This window comes from Camponotus vicinus, unplaced genomic scaffold (genome assembly GCF_025532165.1).
Source record: "Camponotus vicinus isolate PSW18456_S1 unplaced genomic scaffold, iyCamVici1.0 SCAF_9, whole genome shotgun sequence".
In the NCBI taxonomy this organism is placed as follows: domain Eukaryota; kingdom Metazoa; phylum Arthropoda; class Insecta; order Hymenoptera; family Formicidae; genus Camponotus; species Camponotus vicinus.
The window spans coordinates 14,284,008-14,304,920 of NW_028141981.1; the positions used below are offsets into that span (position 1 = coordinate 14,284,008).

Here is a 20,913-nt window from a genome sequence, read left to right on the forward strand (position 1 = left end):
TCGTCGGTCCATATTTGCCGCGTGCATTCGAGCTTGTTGAATAATTTACGCCTCATCCGCTTTAAAACGCGCGAAGTCATCGCGAACCGCTATACAGCGCGGATGGAGCCGTCTGGAACGTGCACAGATCAATATTCCGCCACGTCGCGTTCCTCGTCTCCACCTCTCGTTCCTCTCCTGCCTCCTCTTCCGCTCCTCTTTCGGCCCACCTACCCCAGCTGAATATTGGCATTGATTTTCACGGTTCGGGAAGGCTCGCCCTAGGACCCCGAACGAAACACTGGCGTCTAAGGTCGCTTTACACGTTTTTTAGATACTTATACATTATATATATATATATTGGATATCAGACTTTTGCAATATATATAATCTCGGCTGAAGATAGCGTACATAATAGGATAATCAAATTATATCTATATCTTCTCTTATTTTTCTTGTATTACTTTTTAGTTTGGATTACAAATTTTGACTGCGAAAGCCTTGATGCAAATAAAAAATAAAAAATTTAAATTTACCAAAATAATAAAACAAATTTTTACGATATTTGAGAATTATCGATTCTAGCATTTATCCAATATTATGGAAAATTTTGTGATAAATAAGAGATTGAATTTAAAAAAAACGTATATATGTAAGGAAGCTGGTTGAAATGATCTTGTCATGTTGTTGGCTGAAAGTTTTGGAAATGGATGGATATTTATTGTAAGGATATTCTTGAGGATCATACGTGTGATTACGAAATAATAGAAACTCATCCTTCTGTCACATCAACACATATATTTTGTTTTTGCTTGTTGCATACATACGATAAACAGTACAATGTTACACGTTCCTCGAGGTACGGTATACTAGAAAATTTTCATTATCCACTACTACAATTGCTATTCGACGTATTGTTTCGTCATATCTCTTCGATTTTTCGTGTATCTGCGTAGCTATACGAGTCATTTAAAAAAAAAAGAAAGAAAAGGAGATGAAAAGAGAGACAAACGGAACGAATTACGGTAAAGACGTGAGAGTTCCTCGTTTCTTTCGCTCTCGACCCTCTCGGGGGGCTGGGCGCCTCATCGACAAAGAAAACCGGAAGTGCGGCTTGGGCTTGGTCGTCGACAACGAAATTAGACAAATTTGTGAACGAACGAGTATTACAAGTCATCGCAGCCTCCGTTATCCCATCTCGCGCGATATTGCTCTTGTGCATCCCAATTTCATTCATTCCCGATTGATCGACGACATCAACAATACAAGTACAGTAAATAACAATAATAATGAAAATAGACAAAGAGAACTACAGCAAGCAAACCTCGATTCGTAATCAGCAAACAATTTGTATTGCGAAATTCGTACAACGAAACGCCGTTACGAGGACGAGATCCTGAAGAAGATCGAGCAAGCACGAAATAATAATGCAACAAGATTCTTGCTCGAAAAATTATTCTAGAAAAAAATTGACGCAGAGGAACGATCAAGATGCGACGACCAACCAAGCCTCTCGCGGCGAGAGACGCTCTCTCGTTTACGGTATATAAATATTTGTTACGGATTTAGTTAAAAGGAGTTAAAAGGAGTCCACGCGGCCGCACGTGCGAGAAAAACAGAGACGTGTCAGCGGAGCAAGATATTCCTGTCATAAGATACATATTTCTGTTATCGCGAGTCCCAACCGAGTCGAAGGAGTCGTCCTTCCAGCTGGGACTCGACAGAGAGTATCAATTGTAATAAGTATTATTATCGGACATCCTCTCGTCTACATTGTCATTTTTCCGCGCAAACCAAAAGCGTCGTTAAACTCGTAACGTTATCGCGTACAAGGAAATCTTTTTATATAATTTAATACGTAAAAGGATAAAATGTGTATCTATAACTCTTTTTATTCTTTTTCCCTCTCAGTTTAAATTATGTGTATTACGACAACAAATCGCGACAAATAAATGTCATCGATAACTCTACGACATGTGACATAACGATGTGATATAACGATAACGTTACAAGTCTGGACGCGCTTTAAGCGGATCGCGCTAACCGTGCGAGACGTCACCCCGAAATATCACCACTCGTCGCCGCTAAATCGAGAGAGCGTGCCGTCGCCGAGAAAGCGGTATCTCGAACTCTCGGTGGAATTCGTCCCGTAACACGAGGCGCGACAGTGTGTGCATGTATATGTGTGTGTATGTCTGCGATGGGTGTACATGTTCTCTCTTTTTTATTTTCTATTTTTCCCCCGCGACAAGTTCCGACAACTGCTCCCCTTTCACCGTGTGCCGATCTGTTTTTGTACAAATATATACAAAAGGATATACGCCCGCGTACCCGGGAACGAGTCCCTCTTTCCGCGAGAGGATCGTTCGATCGTCGCGCGCAAAAAGATCCCGCTCGGGCGCGTCTAGCGAGTGTCTCTGCCTGCCTGCCTGCCTTTTTCTCCTTTCACCTTTTTTTATCTTTTAGACATAGCGAGTATGTGGTTCCTATTTTGACGGGCGTGCCTTTTTCATCGGTGAAAATGAAAAACAAAATGCCCTCGACTAAAGGTCTAGCGCATAAACTAAAGGCGAAGGTGGACGTTGCATAGTCGAACATTATATTATATAATTCGCATTTTTTTTTTTTTTACGAGTGACTGGATAGCGCGACGTGCTCACGTGTCTCGCGTGACTTTTCTACTTTTTTCTCTCCCCCTTTCCCTCCCCTCACTCCCCGCCTCGAAAGACCGGACGAGCGCGATTACAAAGAACGCGAATAAAACGCAACGTCGTGTGCCCTCGCGAGCGAGAAACCGAGAATAGAGAAGGAAAACGCGTCGCGTGTTTCTACACACATAAAAAAAAAGTCTTTCGGAGAAATGTCAGCGTACAACTTGGTTCGCGGGAACAAAGAAAAGGAAAGAGTGAAAGAAGAGACGCGAACGAGAAGTGAAAAAGATAATAATAATTTAAGAAGACACAGAACGCAAAAACGAATATTAGAATAGACTTTTGTACACTTAAAAATCGTTAAAAATTTTTTTTAGTTATACGCTTTATTAATATAATGTAGGTATGTACACATATACACAATGTACAGAAAACCCGTGCGCTGGGTCCGAGAATGTCCGCCATAATGTGTTTTATTATATAATACAACGAGCGAAGTATAGGGTAGAAAGAGTATACAAACAAAAAAAAATAGAAAAAGGACGGCGATCGCCGCGGAGGCGATGCTATCTCTCTCGCGTTAGTCATTAATTAAAATTACGACCATCTTAAACGGACACGCGCGAAAAAAATAAAGTACAATACGGATCGCGCGTGTGTTACGCAGTACCGAGTCGACGATTTTATCTCGAAGTGTGTGTGTGTGTGTGTGAGTGTATTTTGTCTGTATGTGTATCTGTGTGTGTATGTACATACATATGTCTGTACGTAAGTGTACGTGTATTGTGTGAAAGAACGCGAGCGATTACGTCCGCGATTACAAGAGACAATGAAGAAAGGCGTATCGAGCCTATAAGTACAAACCCAAACCGGGCAACAAATCATCATCATCAGCATCATCATCATTATCATCATCATCATCGTTACTACCGTCGCGATTTCAACCACGTGTGCTTCTCTCTTCTGAAAATTCGAGAAAAATAAAACGCTGCTCCCCCCGTTAATTAACCGCTCTCTACGAAATCCGTATTTACATGTGCAGCAAAACAATCGATTGCCAGCATGCAATTTGCCAAAGACTTCTTCTCAAAACCAATCGATAAATACCGTACGGTATCGATCATATCAAGTCAAGACGTGTCGTTAAGCCGACTTCAAACAAAACCGAATCGTCCACTTTCCCCCCCCTCCCCCCTCCCTCCCATCTCTAATCGATGACATTAACAACTTGAGAATCTGCACCAGACAACGTCTTTGGCTCGAGTCGTTCGTTGGCTTCCTCTGATTATCGCCAACGACTCTTTATCACCGTTACCAAAAGCGTTTGGCGAAACCCTTCATGGTTCCAACCATAATAGCCTCTCTGAATACAGAGGGACAGAAAATTTGAGCCCTGAATCGACATTGAAAGAGGATCTTTAAGTTTCCCTCTCCTTCTTAACCTTGAGCCCGGTGCTCGCGGTATCCTCGCCCAAGATAGTGGCTATCTCGCCCTGCATAAAGGCCCACGGAACTTGGCTGTTCGCCAGCGGGCATTTCTCGCCACTCGGACAATAAACCTGAAACGATCGAGAACGGAAATCGTCGATTAGTATCATGATTTCGATTGGAAAGAGCCTCCCAAGGGAGCGGCAATTCGAATCACTCACCTCCGAGCCAGCACCCTGTCTCTTTATGCTGTCCCGACTACATGGGAAGCAAAACTTGTGGTGCGGCACACTGGGACATTGAACAAAATGCGTGTCCTCCAGACGTTCCTGACATAGCGTGCATTTCAGAGTCGGTGCCGAGACCGGTTCAGCGCCGGCAGCTTGAGCAACCGCACCCTCGGAAGATGTCGTCACAGTTGTCGAGGACACCTGCCTTGAACTACTGGACCGTCTGCCTGTGGAGCCTGTAGATTAATGCGATTCTCATTCCTCGTTATATTCTAACTTTTCATGAAAAGCTTGATTTTAATATTATTAAACTTGATATGATTTTTCTGTGAATCTTATGATACAATTGTCAACATTGTATCTAATAAAACGTGGGTACATAAGATTCTACAAAGACGCGGATAATATTGTTTATATCAAGCTAATAGATACAAAAAGCTAAAATATAAAATATAATATATTATAATAGATTACCATAACTGTCTGTACTATTTGGGCTGTGCTGAGAGCCTCTAGAAGCGCTGCGTTGTTGTTGAGCAGTTGTGGCTGTCGTCGGCGGACTTCTGTTGGTGGGACTGGGATTGTTCGGTGGCTGTGGCACAGGCTCCGGTGATGTCAGATTATCAGCGACTGACATTAAAGCGGCCATCGGTGACGGTCCGTTCGCCGAAGTCTAAAAAAGGAAGACCATTATTAGTTTGTAATGAGACTCGCGTTCGAAAGACGAGCTTAGAAACGTTTATTAAATGCGCGAATAAATATGGCTCGTCACCTGTGAATGGATCGGCCAAGCTCTACTAATTGCAAAATGATAATTGAATCGTCGCTTCATCTACATACCTGATGATGATTCGATTGTGAATTATCGTTGGCACTTTCCTGCGTCGGCGGTGGCGGTGGTGGAGGACTCGTTCTTGGACGAAGAGGCGATCCTCCACCATTAGCCGCGACATTGGCAGGTGCCAACGGTATGGACGGTCCAACATATGCCCCTGTATTAAAATATATATATTAAATACGTGTTTTTTTTTATTCGAGCGTGTCGTAAATATAGGCGAGAGAAACAAAGTATCGAATTCTGGGAACTTTTCGGCGTAGATATCAAGGGCAAAAGAAATTAAGGATATTAAGATGTGAAATGTACAAATAATACAGTTTTACTTTTCGCTTTCTATTGTTTTACATCTCTTGTTTTTATTCGTGTGTTTTGACACCTTTAAAAATTGTCATGTTTATTAATTTCATTTATCTTTCAAAAAATGCAGAATTACTGAAGCGTTTTTTTTTGAAGTTTGCATTTTTAAATTATTATTTTTAACGTGTAGGAAAGAGAATATTGCACCTGCAATATTGCAATATTGCGGCTTAATGACTTTATATATATTCTTGTAGTCATCATTCAATGCCGTTTACTTTGTTAGTGTTGCACTTATCAAAACACGAGATTTCCGATGGAAAAAAAGGATGACACGCGATGTTAGAAGCTGTTCCGAGAGAAGAGCGTGCGATCGATACGTGACGTGACAAGCTAATGCCATTTATCAAGAGTTTAGATTGTCCTTGCTCATTTCCATCTCTCTGCCATGTGCAATCTCTTTGGAATGTCGAGGGGAAGAGGGGGAGGGGCTTTCCCCCTATAATAATCCGTCTTTATAGCACAATGACTTCATTGGTGAGCAGAAATAAATGTCGTTTTTCTCTTGGACGCGACGCCGATAAATGGTAACGAGACGATTACGGGGAACGAGAGGCAAGAATATAAGTGAATCGTTATCCGCGCGTCAGATTACGTCAATAACAGCGAACCGCGTTATTTCTCCAACTCGCGCTCCACAGACCTTGAATCAAATTTCCGTGAAATCTACACAGATCCAACTCGAACTTGAAACAAATGGAATGATATATTTGACAAGTTGAAATATATTCCCCAATTATTACGAAATTAATAATAATATATATTTCCTAATTATGTTGCAAATTAGAGATTCAAAAGTTAGCTTGTAATATCATTTTTAAATTAATTTTTTAATCAAACTTTAATTTAATAATTGCAATGAATGTTTAAAAAATTATTAATCCTTTTTCGGAGTTACTACAATGATATAAAATATAAAACTAACAAAATATAAACATTTCATCGTACTTTATCCATCATTTATTTTTTGTATAAATAAAAATATATAATATTTTATTTATATAAAATATATAAATAAATTATATATTAATATTTTATTAATAATAATATTTTATATATATAAAATATATAAATAAAATGAGATATTTCGTGAAAATCGCGTCGTTATGTCAAGTTTGTCAATTCCGTCTTCTTAATTATATTGCTTATCGTCATGTGTACCAGGAAGTCAATCATATTCGCGAGGATCGCAGATTGTGTAAGAGTGCATTTTGATAATGTTTACTTGGCAGGCCATTTAAGAGACAACCGAGACAATTAACATGTAGGTCGCGTAAATGTATACAGGGTGTCCCGAAACTAACGCTTGATATTTTAAAGGCAGATTCTCTGGCCAATTTAAAAACGATTTTTCCTCAGCGAAAATGTCGCGGCACTAATAGTTTTCGAATTATAAACGATTGAAAATAAAGGGTTTTTCGCAAACTAAGGCTTATGGGAATAAAATATTAATAAAGTCACATTCTTTAGTTAATTTTAGGTAGAGTTTACTTTAATAGAATTTTAATTTAAGGCTTAGTTAGAAAGATACATGATGACAAAAATTGGAAATATGCAAAAAATAATGATCTCCCTCGACATTTTCGCTGAGGAAAAATCGTTTTTAAATTGGCCAGAGAATCTGCCTTTAAAATATCAAGCGTTAGTTTCGGGACACCCTGTATACGCGCAAAGACTGCGACGATGATGACACATGTCATCACGACACGGCCACGTTATCGTATTGCGTTGTATCGTTATTGGCCTTCGACACGCGCCGATCGTTTATCCGATGTTTTATGTATCCCGCGGATCGATTACTCTTTTCAGACACTACTTTATTGTATATATAACATGTACGATATACAATCTCTGTTGGCGTCTTCGCACATTTTCGTGACTCTTACCCTTCTTTCATTCTCAATTGAACCTACAGGAACGCAAGATAATTCAACGACCTCGATTAATAAGAGAATTTTCTCATTTCCCTACCTTTTATCGGATTTTTCATAATGCTCGTCGAGAGACAAACGTTCTTTTTATTAAAAAAAAAAAAAAAGTATCGAGGTGACTCAAAGAATGAAGCGAAACGATTCCGAGAAAATCGCGCGATATAACGCGTTTAACAAGCTCGACAATCATCTCTTTTTCTCTTTTTCTTTAAAGCCATTATTCCTCATCGCGCACGATTCGTTTATATGTCTCGCTGCACTCGTTATTTTCCTCTAATCGCAATTCGTCACGACCGAGCGGGATACATGCTCGTTTCAATTATACTTGTTTCAATTTGGCGCGACGCCCTTTGTGCAAAATCGCGCGTCGACCGGCCTCGTCCTCGGATTTTAACATTTCCCGCTCACGTGCGTTATTCGTCAATGCTCCAAATACTTTCCCACTACGCCAAACTTACGAAATTGCAGCTGCTATATCTCGCTGCCGCAGAATCGTACACACGAGTCTCCGTGATACGTTGTAAACTGATAAATCGAGATTAATCGAACTTTGAAGCGTGATATTCTCGTACTTGAATTCTGTTTAACATTTAATCGCGATTGCCCGATATCGAGGTTTTTTTTCCTATCGAATATGAAGATGTTGTTACGAGATGTTGTTATCTCAACATTTTTTTAAGGCTTGATTTTGATATTTTTGAAGCGTGAGGCGTCCGCGTTAACCCTGAAATGTGTACTGCATAAAAATAATGCTAAAAATAACGTATAATTCTAAGAGATTAATGTAATCAATATGAACACAAATAGAACAAATAGAGATATCCCAATATGAATCGTTAATATTTGCACAAACAGAATGTTGTCTCTTTCTTTGATATCAACAAGCGAAATAATCATAACACAAAATATATATAAAGATCACGGATAAATGCTCTATATAAACGAGATAGATTTAAAATTCGCTAATTGCGTCATGAATATTCAAGACCGCGATAATAATTCATCGAAGGCTACCGTTATATATATATACGATAACCATTTTTTCCCCGCCTCGCGTGTATTTTGTAGGAATACAAAACGTCATCGTCGTCCGCGTCGGTGCTATTTTTAGCCGCGGAGCTAAAATATGCACGCAACCTCCACATATATCAACACACCGAGCTTCGATATTGTATCGGCACATCTCTCTCTCCGAGGGTTAAGAGGTCCGTGCGAGAAGAATGCGAGAGAATGGCTCGTGTATCAACAACAGCCGACTTGCGGGCCGCACGCGAGAGCGGGAAGAATCATCATTCGGTCACGGCTGTTCGCGGTGGTGACACGCAATCCCGCGTGCGGATTACGCGCCTTCCCCCGCTTCCACCCCTCCACGTCACAAGCCGGTATGTATACGTATGTACGAGTCACCGAGCCTCGCCTACGGCTCACGGGGCGAATGGAGGGAAAGAAGGCTAGATAAAGATAGAGAGGGACTGAAAGAGGAGATAGACGTGCCACCGAGTAGACGTGTGACCGGTACTTTTCCGTGACAGCTCCGATAGAGCGCGAGAATCGGCGAGTCTCTATCTTTGCGACTGAGAAACGCGCGATGAGAAGCGAGCGGGCGAGGGGTGAAAGACGCGCGAGGGGGAGGAAAGCGTGCGCGTCTCTCTCTCTCTCTCTCTCTCTCTTTCGCTCTCTAACCGACACATCGCATCACGCACGTAGGCGGCCCCGGCTTAGTCACACTCGATCAGGGTCGTGCCACGCGCTCGCGATTTACGCGAAATTGCTCTTTGTATAACCCAGCGATAGAGCGAGGTTTGTTTCCCTTTGCGTCGATTCTGCTCGCAGTTTCTCGGTAACCGAAATTGCTCTCGCGAACGGAAGTCAGTTTATAACTGCGCGAAAGCTTGCCATGTGCGAAGAAGCGAAAACGATAAATACCGAGAAGATCTGATGGATTCTGCTGTCTTGTATACAAATTGAATCGAAAGAGAATTTTAGAATAACGTGTGATGGATTAATTTTTCTTATTAGATAACGAGATAAATGTTAATTGAACTTTTTATCAAATAAATATTTTACACAGATTTTTTATTATATTATCTTAAATTATTTACCACACTTATATTATTATATTATTTAAATTATTATATTATTATATTATTTTAAATTATTTACACATTTGAATGATTTATTATATTTATTAAATTATTTACACGCATAAACAAAATCATTTGAATATAATGCAAGATTTAAATAGAATATTTCTTTGCTTTTTTAGATTTTTTTAATGATTGTTGTTTAAATGTTACATGTATTACTCGACTGTAATATTGACTCTCCTATTCGAGTGAAATTTTACTTTATCGTTTATCTTGATTTGATAAATTCAGTCTCTTTAGTCAGTAATCTAATCGGAAAACGTTCTCTATGTGCATTATTACATGTCGCCAATCTAGGTATTTAATGAGAATATATTTGTAAAATTATTCACGTTTTATAAAATTGAAAATGTAAAACATCTTACATACATATGAAATATTAAAAGGATGAAACATGCATGCAACGTCATCGGAATAAATTTTTATTTACAGGTTGTTATTAACAGTTATGTGATTATACCAATAGAAGAAGTTATGTGATTATACCAATAGAAGAAGTATAAAAAAGTTTATTTATGATATGTTTATGTTATTATTTCCTTCTATCTCGCTGAAATAAAATTTTATTACTCTCGATGACTCACGGTTAAAACGTACGAGTCTAAGCGGTGATTCAAATGGACGTTTCCTCTTTAACTGTCAACGATAATTTTGTAATTACGTGGAATTTGAAATCTTCAGGAAATCTTTTGGAAAGAAATTGAAGTCGAGTAAATCTTGTATGTAATGTTTCAACAAATATAACATTTTTCTATCTTTAAATATTAAATATTTATCCGAAAAATTATCATTTATTTATGCAGAATGTCTAAAACAGACGAGAATTTAATTTCACTGTCGTCTTCTTTTGCAATTTTTTAAAAAGGCATTTTTTTATTTCTCTCTTTTCTTTTCTCTCTTATCTCCTATTTTTTACACAGATTTTTATTTGTGCATATTTGTGTATATTTGATTGCATCACGAGATTTCGCGCATCGAAAAGCGACACATTTTTCAGGACACGTAACGATAAACGCATACGACACGCGTTACACGCTCGTGCATAAATTCACGCGAATGTATTCGCACATCCCTGGATTTTGCGTATCGCTGTCGGCTGGTCAGCTATAGTGGCCTTGTTTCGAAAGTACGATCCCCTCTTTCCTTTCCCTCTCCACGTACGTACTTCTCGTCGATATGCGCATTTATACCTGTCATGTGTACACGCGGCTCTCTGCCATACATACGTATGTGAAACTCGTCCCGATGACGTAGGGCAGGAGAGCGAAATATCTGTCTATACGCGATCGATTGAGCGCAGAGTGAACGCTTGCGATACGATCATTGCAAAACTTGTGATTCGCGTAAAACTCCACTTCTTGTTATATTCTACTACGATGTGTACTAGTATTCAAAAAAAGTTCTAGTTTCTCCTTTTAGAGACTTATATCCATGATTAATTTCCCTTTTAGAGACTTATATCCATGATTAATAGTTTGCTTTTAAAAAAATGAGAAAATTATATTAAAATATAATATATAGTAATTAAAATAATAAAATCAATATGATGTATGATACTGTTGATATCTTTAGAATATTTATAGCTTGTCTTCTTGAAAGTTCATTAAATACGTCATGTTATATGAGATTATCAAATTTATTCATTTTGTACAACTCCCACTTATTTCTGGCTATTATATCCTACTACGATGTGTATTAATATTCCAAAAACGTTTTAGTTTCTCCTCTTAGAGACTTATATCCATGATTAATTTCATAGTTTGCTCTTCGGTTTAAAAAATGAGAAAATTATATTAAAAGATAATCTAGTAATTAAAACAATAAAATCAATATGATGTATGATACTGTTGATATATTTAGAACATTTATATCTTTTCTTGTTGAAAGTTCATTAAATACGTCATGTTATGTGAGATTATCAAATTTATTCGTTTCGTAAAACTCCACTTATTTCTCGCTGTTATATCCTACTACGATGTGTACTAATATTCCAAAAACGTTTTAGTTTCTCCTTTTAGAGACTTATATCCATGATTAATTTCATAGTTTGCTCTTCGGTTTAAAAAATGAGAAAATTATATTAAAAGATAATCTAGTAATTAAAACAATAAAATCAATATGATGTATGATACTGTTGATATATTTAGAACATTTATATCTTTTCTTGTTGAAAATTCATTAAATACGTCATGTTATGTGAGATTATCAAATTTATTCGTTTCGTAAAACTCCACTTATTTCTCGCTGTTATATCCTACTACGATGTGTACTAATATTCCAAAAACGTTTTAGTTTCTCCTCTTAGAGACTTATATCCATGATTAATTTCATAGTTTGCTCTTCGGTTTAAAAAATGAGAAAATTATATTAAAAGATGATATAATAATTAAAATAATAAAATCAATATGATGTATGATACTGTTGATATCTTTAGAATATTTATAGCTTGTCTTCTTGAAAGTTCATTAAATACGTCATGTTATGTGAGATTATCAAATTTATTCGTTTCGTAAAACTCCACTTATTTCTCGCTGTTATATCCTACTACGATGTGTACTAATATTCCAAAAACGTTTTAGTTTCTCCTTTTAGAGACTTATATCCATGATTAATTTCATAGTTTGCTCTTCGGTTTAAAAAATGAGAAAATTATATTAAAAGATGATATAATAATTAAAATAATAAAATCAATATGATGTATGATACTGCTGATATCTTTAGAATATTTATATCTTTTCTTGTTGAAAGTTCATTAAATACGTCATGCTATGATATTATCAAATTTATTCGTTTCATTGGAGCGTGCGTAATATATGTTGACACGTGTCCGCCGTGAAGAATCGATCTTGATCCGGATACATTGTAAGTCGAATCCTGGCCGCATTTAGGGATATCGCCTCTGATTTCCATCTAACGTGACGAAAGGCGCTTTAGCATTTCGCTCTATGCTTATGTTAGCACATGAGAAAGAACACGAATCGGTCTCCGATTTCCTCTCTCTTTCCGCCCTCCTCTCTCCTTCGGTCCTTGTTACACGTACGCGTACGTGAGAGCGCTCCTGGCCGGTCAAACAGCCAGTCGACTGACCGTATCTGCCGCCACTCTTGCCGCATGATTGATCACGACTGACGTTGCCGCTCGGAAACTGACTGACGTAACGTACGTGCTTAACATTCGCGAAATGAGATGCCCTCGCAAACAATCGCCATAGATCACGTTCCGTACAATTCCGGACATTCCGAGTTTAAGAGAACACAAAGTGAAAAAAAACAATCGATATATCTTTCTCTTTCATCTATATAATTTGCACAGAGTTACTCATGTTAGTATAAATAGAGAATGAATCAGAGATTTTTCTTAGAAAGTTATTTAACACGAAAGAATCAATAATCAATGTGATAAATTATGTTATATGACATAAAAATATTATGTAAAATGCAATTAATGACGCAATGTTGTGTGCGTAATAAATCATTTAGGTATTATAAATTATATAAGCATAAATGGATATAAAAGATTAAAATAGAAATCACATGTTTAATTGACGTTAGTTTTTCGTGTAAAGCTGTACAATAGAATAATGCTGGTCCAATATTAATTTTGAAAATATTTATAATATGCAATGTGTGTAATATAATGTGTAAGAAAAGCTTGAGTGGCCAAAAATGATAGTTACAATCGTCCATTTGTGAAATTCGATCTCCATTAAAGACAATGTCAGCTCTACGTGCTATAAATAACAAACTCTAATGACGAGTGCCAGTTTAGAATGATGCATAGAAATACAAATGCAAAAAACAATCGATTTCGATTCTCAAGAAAAAAAAATTGATTTGCCGATTTACATTGATATCCAGAAAAATCAAACGTCAACGACAATTTTTCTCTCGACAACGGTACGAAAGAGGGACTATAACAATTGCTTTGTCAAAATGAAAAAAATGCAACAAATTAATTAAAAAAAATATTTTATTTTACAAAATATTTTACATATTAACAAAAAAACCTTTTCATTAGACATAAAAAATATTTTAGTTTACAAAATATTTTACATACTTAAAAAAAAAACCATTTTCATTAGACATAAAGAATTCTCTAGCTTTTTTGTAGCGTTAAAAATTAAACTTGCTGAAATTGTACATTTATTCCACAGTCTCTATTAAAGACATGTGGATTATCAGAATTATTCTTGCGATAAAATCGGCGACACGTTGTCGAGTACAACTGGGAAAATTTGAGCGAGCAATTAATTACGAAAGATTAATAATCGATAGTGGAATTAAAGCGCAAGCGCGATTTCTCTGGATCTCAAAGGCTCTCTCGATCTGCGTTTATTTCCAGATCCCCAATCTTTGCCAGCGGTAATCTATTTTTATCGTCGATTCGCGTACGTAAACGTGAACGCTGTCTTTTGAAAGGAAAAACAGTTAACCTCAAGAATTAAAAAAAAATCTTGACAAGAAAAATAAACAAAACCTCGCTCGCGAAGCTTTTTCTCCGTCACTTTGTGTTACAATAGCATTTTCACAACGATAACAAGCCAACATAATCGCGTCTCGGCATTATTGGTAGCCTCGCTAATATTTACAACACATGCAATAAATTTTTCATAAAAATATAAAGTATACAAAATAAAATTTTAATTAATATTAATAATATTAAAATAAAATATAATTAATATCAAAAAGTTTGCGAGGGAAACATGATGATGCAAAAATTACCGATCGACGCGATATGTTATAATCTAAAGATTGAACGATGCAAAATATTATATCGAAGCGCACTTGACGTACACATTGAATAACAGCGATAACACGATGGTTCTCGCCGATTATCCTGCAGCCGTTATCAGATAAGATAACGCGGCTGCGTGCGATATCGAACGGCGCGACAATATATTATATACTCAGCTGTTTGATTTACGTCATTGCATCTGGTCTCGAAAACATTAGGCAGATTCCACCAGGTCGTTACCCTTGAAGATTTATTATTTACGGACAATCGAGAAACATTCGCGTTTCGACTGAAAGCCTCGCGTGTTTGGTTTGGACGATCCCTTGTTTACGGAAGATTTCGACATCGATAAGTCGCGCGCGAGTGGAAGTTTATAAATACAAAATTTCGCAATCCAATTTATCAGCATTATTACCGTGACATTGCACAAGGGAACTCAAACAGAGAGAGAGAGAGACTCGCGTGAGAAAAGTATACATCTGCCTAAAGTGTACGCGATCCCAACGACTTAAATAGAAGCGAGTAAATATTCTCTTTTTTTTTTTTACTTTTTCGCGCGATCTTGGAAAAAAACCTCGGGGGATTCGCAAATGTAAGTTGTACAGTTGTAAACACGCTCTCGAAGATCGGATTAGAAAGTGGTCCGGCGGTGTCGAAATAACGGTCGATGAGCAAGGTCACCGTGCCGCTCGCGCGTAGAGTTAGGTCACGTTAGGTTAGGTTATAGAGCTTACGCGACACGTCGTCATCGGTCGTCATCGGTCGTCAATGAGCCCGCCAGCGTATCCGCCAGCGCGAAAAGTGAGCGGCGAGCGAGAAAAGGGGGCACGCTACAGTTATCCCGGCGAAATGTCACGGCGGCGACAGGCGGAGGAGACAACCGGTTTTCGCCCATCAACGTGGCATCGATGGAAGCGGGGCGACGAGGTCCCCCCCGAGAGGGGGGAGGGAAAGGTGCGCCGGTCGAAAAGCCTCGCCAGGGGCTTCGAGGATCGAACGTCACGGGACGAGAGGGGGGAGGGAGGGAGGGAGGGGGATACGTGATGCGAACGCACTCACTCGATGTGCATCGAGTGATGCGCGCGCAGCAAGTGTACGTTCGCGTACTCCGAATATAAACATGACGATTTAGCGAGATTTCTGGCTCGAGGAATTTTTTTCGAAACGTCACCTTCGTTCGATTCTCTTCATGAATGACGTTATCTTTCTTTTTGGAAAGAAGATTGATTGAATCGATCAATTTTAAAAGATCGCGAAATGATATCTCGTTCGAGTGACATTAAAACGTGCTCGTTTGTTCTCTTTTATAAAGAAACGAGCTTATCAATTTGACGAAAAATTAAATTAAAATAAAAAATTATGTTTTTTTTGCAAGAGAATATAATTCCAAGCAACAATGTGGGCGGAGATAATTACTACTGTCATTCGCGCGCGATCTCTTTCCCTCATCATCGGTTCAACGTTCGCGTTTGCAACTCGTTAAAGAGCGCAAACAAAGCGAGTTAATCGCGTGAGACGCGACTTTATATCGCGTTCGTGACGTACGGAAAGAATCATCCGAACGACGACCACGGCCAACGCTTGTTACGCCGTGGCTACTTCGCGAGGCGATCTGTCACTCGGCTGTCATCTCGCCGCTTATCTCGCGTTAACGCGACGTTCCGTGCTCCCGAAACGCGGGAGCTTTCGCGGACGCGAGCGGGATTCGTTCGTTATTGAACGAGCGGCACGACCGTCTCATTCATCGGGTATAAATACAACGACGACGACAGAGGCGGCGGTGGCGGCGGCAGCGTGACGTCACCTGATTGGACACGTCACGACTGAATGTATCTTTTGGTCGTCCCATCACGTGCTCGACGTACGTCTCTTTGTACGCGTTTGGACGCCGATCGAGGGCGAGGGGAGGGAGGGACGGACAGCTGGAGGGAAGGGGAGGAGGGAGAGGGAGCGAAGCGAGGACACGAGGGAGGACGTTAGCTTGGTTTTAGCGATTTCCCGAGCTACGCGTACGTCGTCGATCCATCGCACACGCGTGTGCGTGCGTTGCCTTCTCGCGCCAGATGGCCACGAACGATGGCTGATGCGATGCCGCGCGCGACCAGCCCTCCTCTCTCTCTCTCTCTCCCCTCGACGCCTATTTATAGCGACGACCGATAAAAACGCTGCCCGCTAAAAAATTACGCCGACCTAGCTACCGTCGTGCGTGTCGCGTATACTCGGTCGAATTGCTCGGGGCGCTTTTTGTTTCGCTCGTAATGCGCGAGCTTCCGTGGATCGACTTTTAAAGAGAGAGGCGATGTAAAATGTCGGGGGAAAAAACTACCGACCTAAAACTGCCGTTTCTTTTGCGGCGAACACGTGTCATATTCGATGCTTCGACAACTGTCAATTCTCTGTGATTTATTCCAGCGAAATAACACTGCGGAATTTACCTCGAACGCGAAAAATAACTTTGATTACCCATAAAAGTTAGAAAGTCAGACAATTTCCTACCCTCGAAGAGATTACAGTTTTACACTTTTGGCGAAAATGATAATGGGATGCTCGACAAACTCGCATTTTACACTTTTGTCGAGTATTTTTGACTATTCGTTTTATCGAGTTCATTTAAAAACGATTGCACAACGATTGAAAAATTCCATTGCGACAATTTTTCTTAATCATTGGTCATCACGATAACGCGACTAATGATTGATGATTCGTTTTATGAATGAAACACGTAAACAAATTGTATCTCGTATCTGTAAATGTAATCTTAATACGAACAATCGATTTTCTCGTGGTCTTTATAATAAATTGCGTTTGAAAATATATCCTATCATAACAAGCGATAAAAAGATTACTGCTCGTAAACACTCGCATAAATTTGCAAAGATAATTATATAAAAATATTGTCCAATTTTTACAATCTCTAACCCCATTGGAAGAATAAAAAAAACTCGTGAAATGGATTCACTAGTCGCTCCGAGTCTCTCGATCTAATCGGCAAGACAAAGGCGACAAACCGATAAGAGAGCCGGAGCGCGCGTTTTATTCCGCTCTAAACCTCGTACAAGTAATACAACTTTCTCGCCTTGTCGAGTTCCCAGAAAACGCTACGAGGAAGACGCTCGTCGAAGCAAGGATCGCGATTGATAGGTGGCTGCGATCGAGAAGACGACCTACCGTCATCGATCGTTGCGCGTCTGAACGCGAGCGCGTCCCAGAAGCAGGGGAAGGACTCACCGTTGGCCTTGAAGGTGGTGGCCGTCTCGAAACTGGGCGCTCTCACCGGGTGCTTCTCCTTGTTCCTGTCCTGGACGTAGCTGACGGCGAGGCTGACGGCCGGCAGGGAGTCGCCGCGCGTCAATGGCGGCCTGACCGGGTGCTGCTCCTCCAACGACAGCCTCTTCTCGGTGTGCTCGTCCTCGTCGATGGCGGAGATGCCGCGTTTGAGCTGAGTGATGCCGCGATTGTGGCCGAGGTTCACGTGATGCGCCACCGCGGCCAGATGGGCGTTGGGCAGACGCACGTTGTTGCTCCTCATGCCGTTGGCCATCTCGTGGCCGGCCTCCTCGCCGCCGTGTTGGCGGCCGATCTGCTGCTGGGCCGCGGCCGCGGCCGTCCCGGAGTTGAACTCGGTGATGGAGTTTCGGTGGTGCAGCTGCGAGTAACCGGCGATGTTGTGGTGACGGGAGTGGGTCTGGCCGGTGTTCTGGATCGGCAGCACGTCGAGATTGGTGCCGCCGTTGTGCTCCGTGTGACCGGCGGCGGTACGATAGGTCTTGGAGGCGGACGGCCTGGCGTCCTGGAAGCCGTACGCCTTCTTGAGCTGCTTGGCCGACTCGAGCACGAGGTCGATGCGGTCGGCGCCCTCGTAGTTGACGCAGCCGCGACACACCGGCTCCGAAAAGTCCATTATCATCGCCCAGGGCATTCTGGGCAGGTCGCACAGGTAACACTGCGTTCGCTTGCCCATCATCTTGCCGCCGAAGGAACCGCCGCTGCCCGCTCGCTGATGACGGATACCACGATCGTCGTCGTCCACTCTACGTCGTTCCATCGCTCGTCGCTTCACATCCACCGTTCAATTATCCCGGGCGCTTTTTTCCTATCTCTCTCGCTCCCCCGCGTCGGTCCAGAATACCTCGCTCTACTTCCTTCTCTTCTCGCTCGCCACAAGACGACGGCTTCTCGCCGCAACGATCTCTCCCTCTCGCTCTCTCTCGCTCTCTTCTCTCGCTTCTTCCGCTCGGATCACTCTGCCACGCTTCTGCGAAGCGAGGATCGATTCCGACCGTGCAAAGTACGAGCCTCCGGCGCACTGCTCGTCCGAGAAATAACCGCCGCTCGAAATAACGACGACGATAACGTCAATTGCCTCTCGTCTCGCGCGCGCTCCGTCACCACGGCTCGCGGGCACATGAGCCGCGAGAGGACCGGACCAACGAGAGGGCGAAGCGACGCCCGATCGGACGCTCCGATTCTCGTCTTCTACGCGTCGAGTCTACGAGATTTTATCGGAGGGCCGAGAAAGGGCGGGAACACTCGCGAAAAAAACACGCGCTTTCGAGAAGTCGCGTACGATTTATATACCCCGTGTGTATCTTCCACTATGTACGTCCCGCACGCACCGGGAAAGGAAGCGGAGCATCGATGAGAGCACAATGGCCGTCGTCGTCGTCGGCGTAATAATAACGCGTACAACTCGCTCCTGGCCTCTCCCTTCTCACCCTTCGCGAACCCGTGGAACACGAGACGAACACGCGAAACGAACCGACCGATACGGATATGCGCGCGGCAGGACGTGCACTCGTCCGTCTGGCTGGCGTACGAAGGGACGAACGTTCGGAGAATGCGGCGGTAAAACCGAGGCTACGACCGTCGTTTTTCCCTTCTCCCGATCCCTAGCCCCGTCTCCCTCGATACGGTACTTTTCCCTATCTCCCTCTCTCTCTGGCTCTCCTCGCCCGCCCGCGCGCGCGCATCGCTTCGCGTCCGCTCGGCCCCGCTCGGCTCCCGATCCCTCCCCACCCTTCCCCCCACCTCCCGCTCGCCCGTTCCCATTACCGAATCCCCGCTCGTTCGTTTGTTCTCTCTCCTTCTTTCTCTCTCGACCGAGCCATTGCCAAGTCGTCGTCCCCCTCCGCCCCTCTGCCTCTCGGTGAAACAGCTACGACGCAGCCGACGACGACGACGACGACGACGACGACGACGACGACAACGACGACGGTAACGACGACGGCAACGACGCGCTCGGCCAATCGGGCGTTGTGGCGTCATGGTACGTGACGTCATAATGGCAAAGCTGCGCATGCGCGCTACGGAGTGCTCTAGGGGGACACGTAGGCAGCGACCGGGATTCGAAGTGCGAAACACGAGGGGAGGTGGGGGACGGGATCCGAGGGAGTCTGCATACTGTGCTCGCGCGCGCCCGCGCGCGCGTTTACATCAACCCGGCGCCCACTCTTCGTAATAAGCGGCCGGTTTTACACTCGTGAAAACGAGTCGGCCGAGTCTATCTCGAGAGAGAGAGAGAACGGTATATTCCGTACCGCATCGACGATTTTCGTCGATATCCGACTTATTCGAGAAATGTCGCGATGAAAAACAATTTAATCTCGAGTTTTTTCTAAATTCCTGCGATTATCGCGAGCGGGGCTTTTGCTTTTCGACGAGTAAATAGGCGAGCGATTGATAAATTTGTGACGTTTGGCGGGTCGCAAAGTGCCATTGTTGCGCCATGTATAAATAAATTTCCGAATAAATCGTCGAGAATGTTTAAAAATTGTTCACAGATGAACTCTATTTTTATCGAGCGACATTACTCGATAATAACTCGACATAATGGCATCATCGGATACGCAATGACGCTGTCATTGTTTACATGAAGATATCTTTGTACGGAAAGATTCACGTACGGTATTTTCCACTAGTTATTTCTATACAAACGCTCTCTTTTTGAAGGCATGGATTTTTTTTCTATTTAATTCACAAGGAAAATTCGAGTTGAAGAAACGATTTGCGTCATGACTTTTGACACTTGATACTTTGTTACGTATTAATATTCGTGGAAAAGCTCGTCGCGAACGTGTCTCCCTGGCTCTGCTCTAATCTCCATGGCATAAACAATGGTAGTTATTATCGTAGCACCCGCTGAGTCGACGGCGCGCGAATGGCGCGTTATTTTATCGGTTTTTCTTAACGATAACACGTCCAATGATACCGGTCGATAGGAACACCGAGGTGTAGGTGCGCGAATGTATTATCGTCAGTGTTATCGCTACGAAACGACATATGCGCTAAGCGCTATGTCAACCTTTCGGTTTGAACAGTTCAGTTTTCAAAATTACCATGTACAAGCTCTCTAATTAGCTATATTTCTAAATTGCACCGCGACTCGTAATTATGACGTAATCCGTAATAATTACAGCATCGATAAGTAATTTATATATAAGCAATAAGACCCGATAAAAATCGTAAAAATCTGATGCGCGAATTCAACTTACGCACGCACGCATCGCTGCGAAAAAAATGTCTAGACTCAACTATCGCTTTCCTCCTAAATGTTTCCGCTGTCAACATTACGAGATATCTCGTCTGGCTGAGGTCTGATAATAATTTATATAACGTACG

The 20,913-nt window shown here is 41.7% G+C and overlaps 2 protein-coding genes across 9 annotated transcripts in view; both read right to left on the reverse strand.

Moving 5' to 3' along the window:
• Window positions 1–20,913, reverse strand: part of LOC145976538 (uncharacterized) — a 61,406-nt gene that overhangs the window by 8,424 nt on the left and 32,069 nt on the right. The gene's annotated exons all lie outside the window — the stretch shown is intronic.
• Window positions 758–19,183, reverse strand: Pits (Protein interacting with Ttk69 and Sin3A). 4 transcript variants are annotated; one of them, XM_083107742.1, is made up of 5 exons: window positions 17,464–19,183; window positions 5,129–5,280; window positions 4,763–4,961; window positions 4,280–4,515; window positions 758–4,189 (listed from the first exon to the last, which is right to left on the reverse strand). In XM_083107742.1, the coding sequence occupies exons 1-5, from the start codon at window positions 18,338–18,340 to the stop codon at window positions 4,049–4,051; spliced, it is 1,605 nt and encodes a 534-aa protein (XP_082963868.1). In that variant the 5' UTR covers window positions 18,341–19,183; the 3' UTR covers window positions 758–4,048. The 4 variants fall into 4 exon arrangements, with proteins under 4 accessions (XP_082963868.1, XP_082963867.1, XP_082963870.1 ...); XM_083107741.1 differs by having other exon boundaries at window positions 4,280–4,524; window positions 17,464–19,182; XM_083107744.1 differs by having other exon boundaries at window positions 17,524–19,177.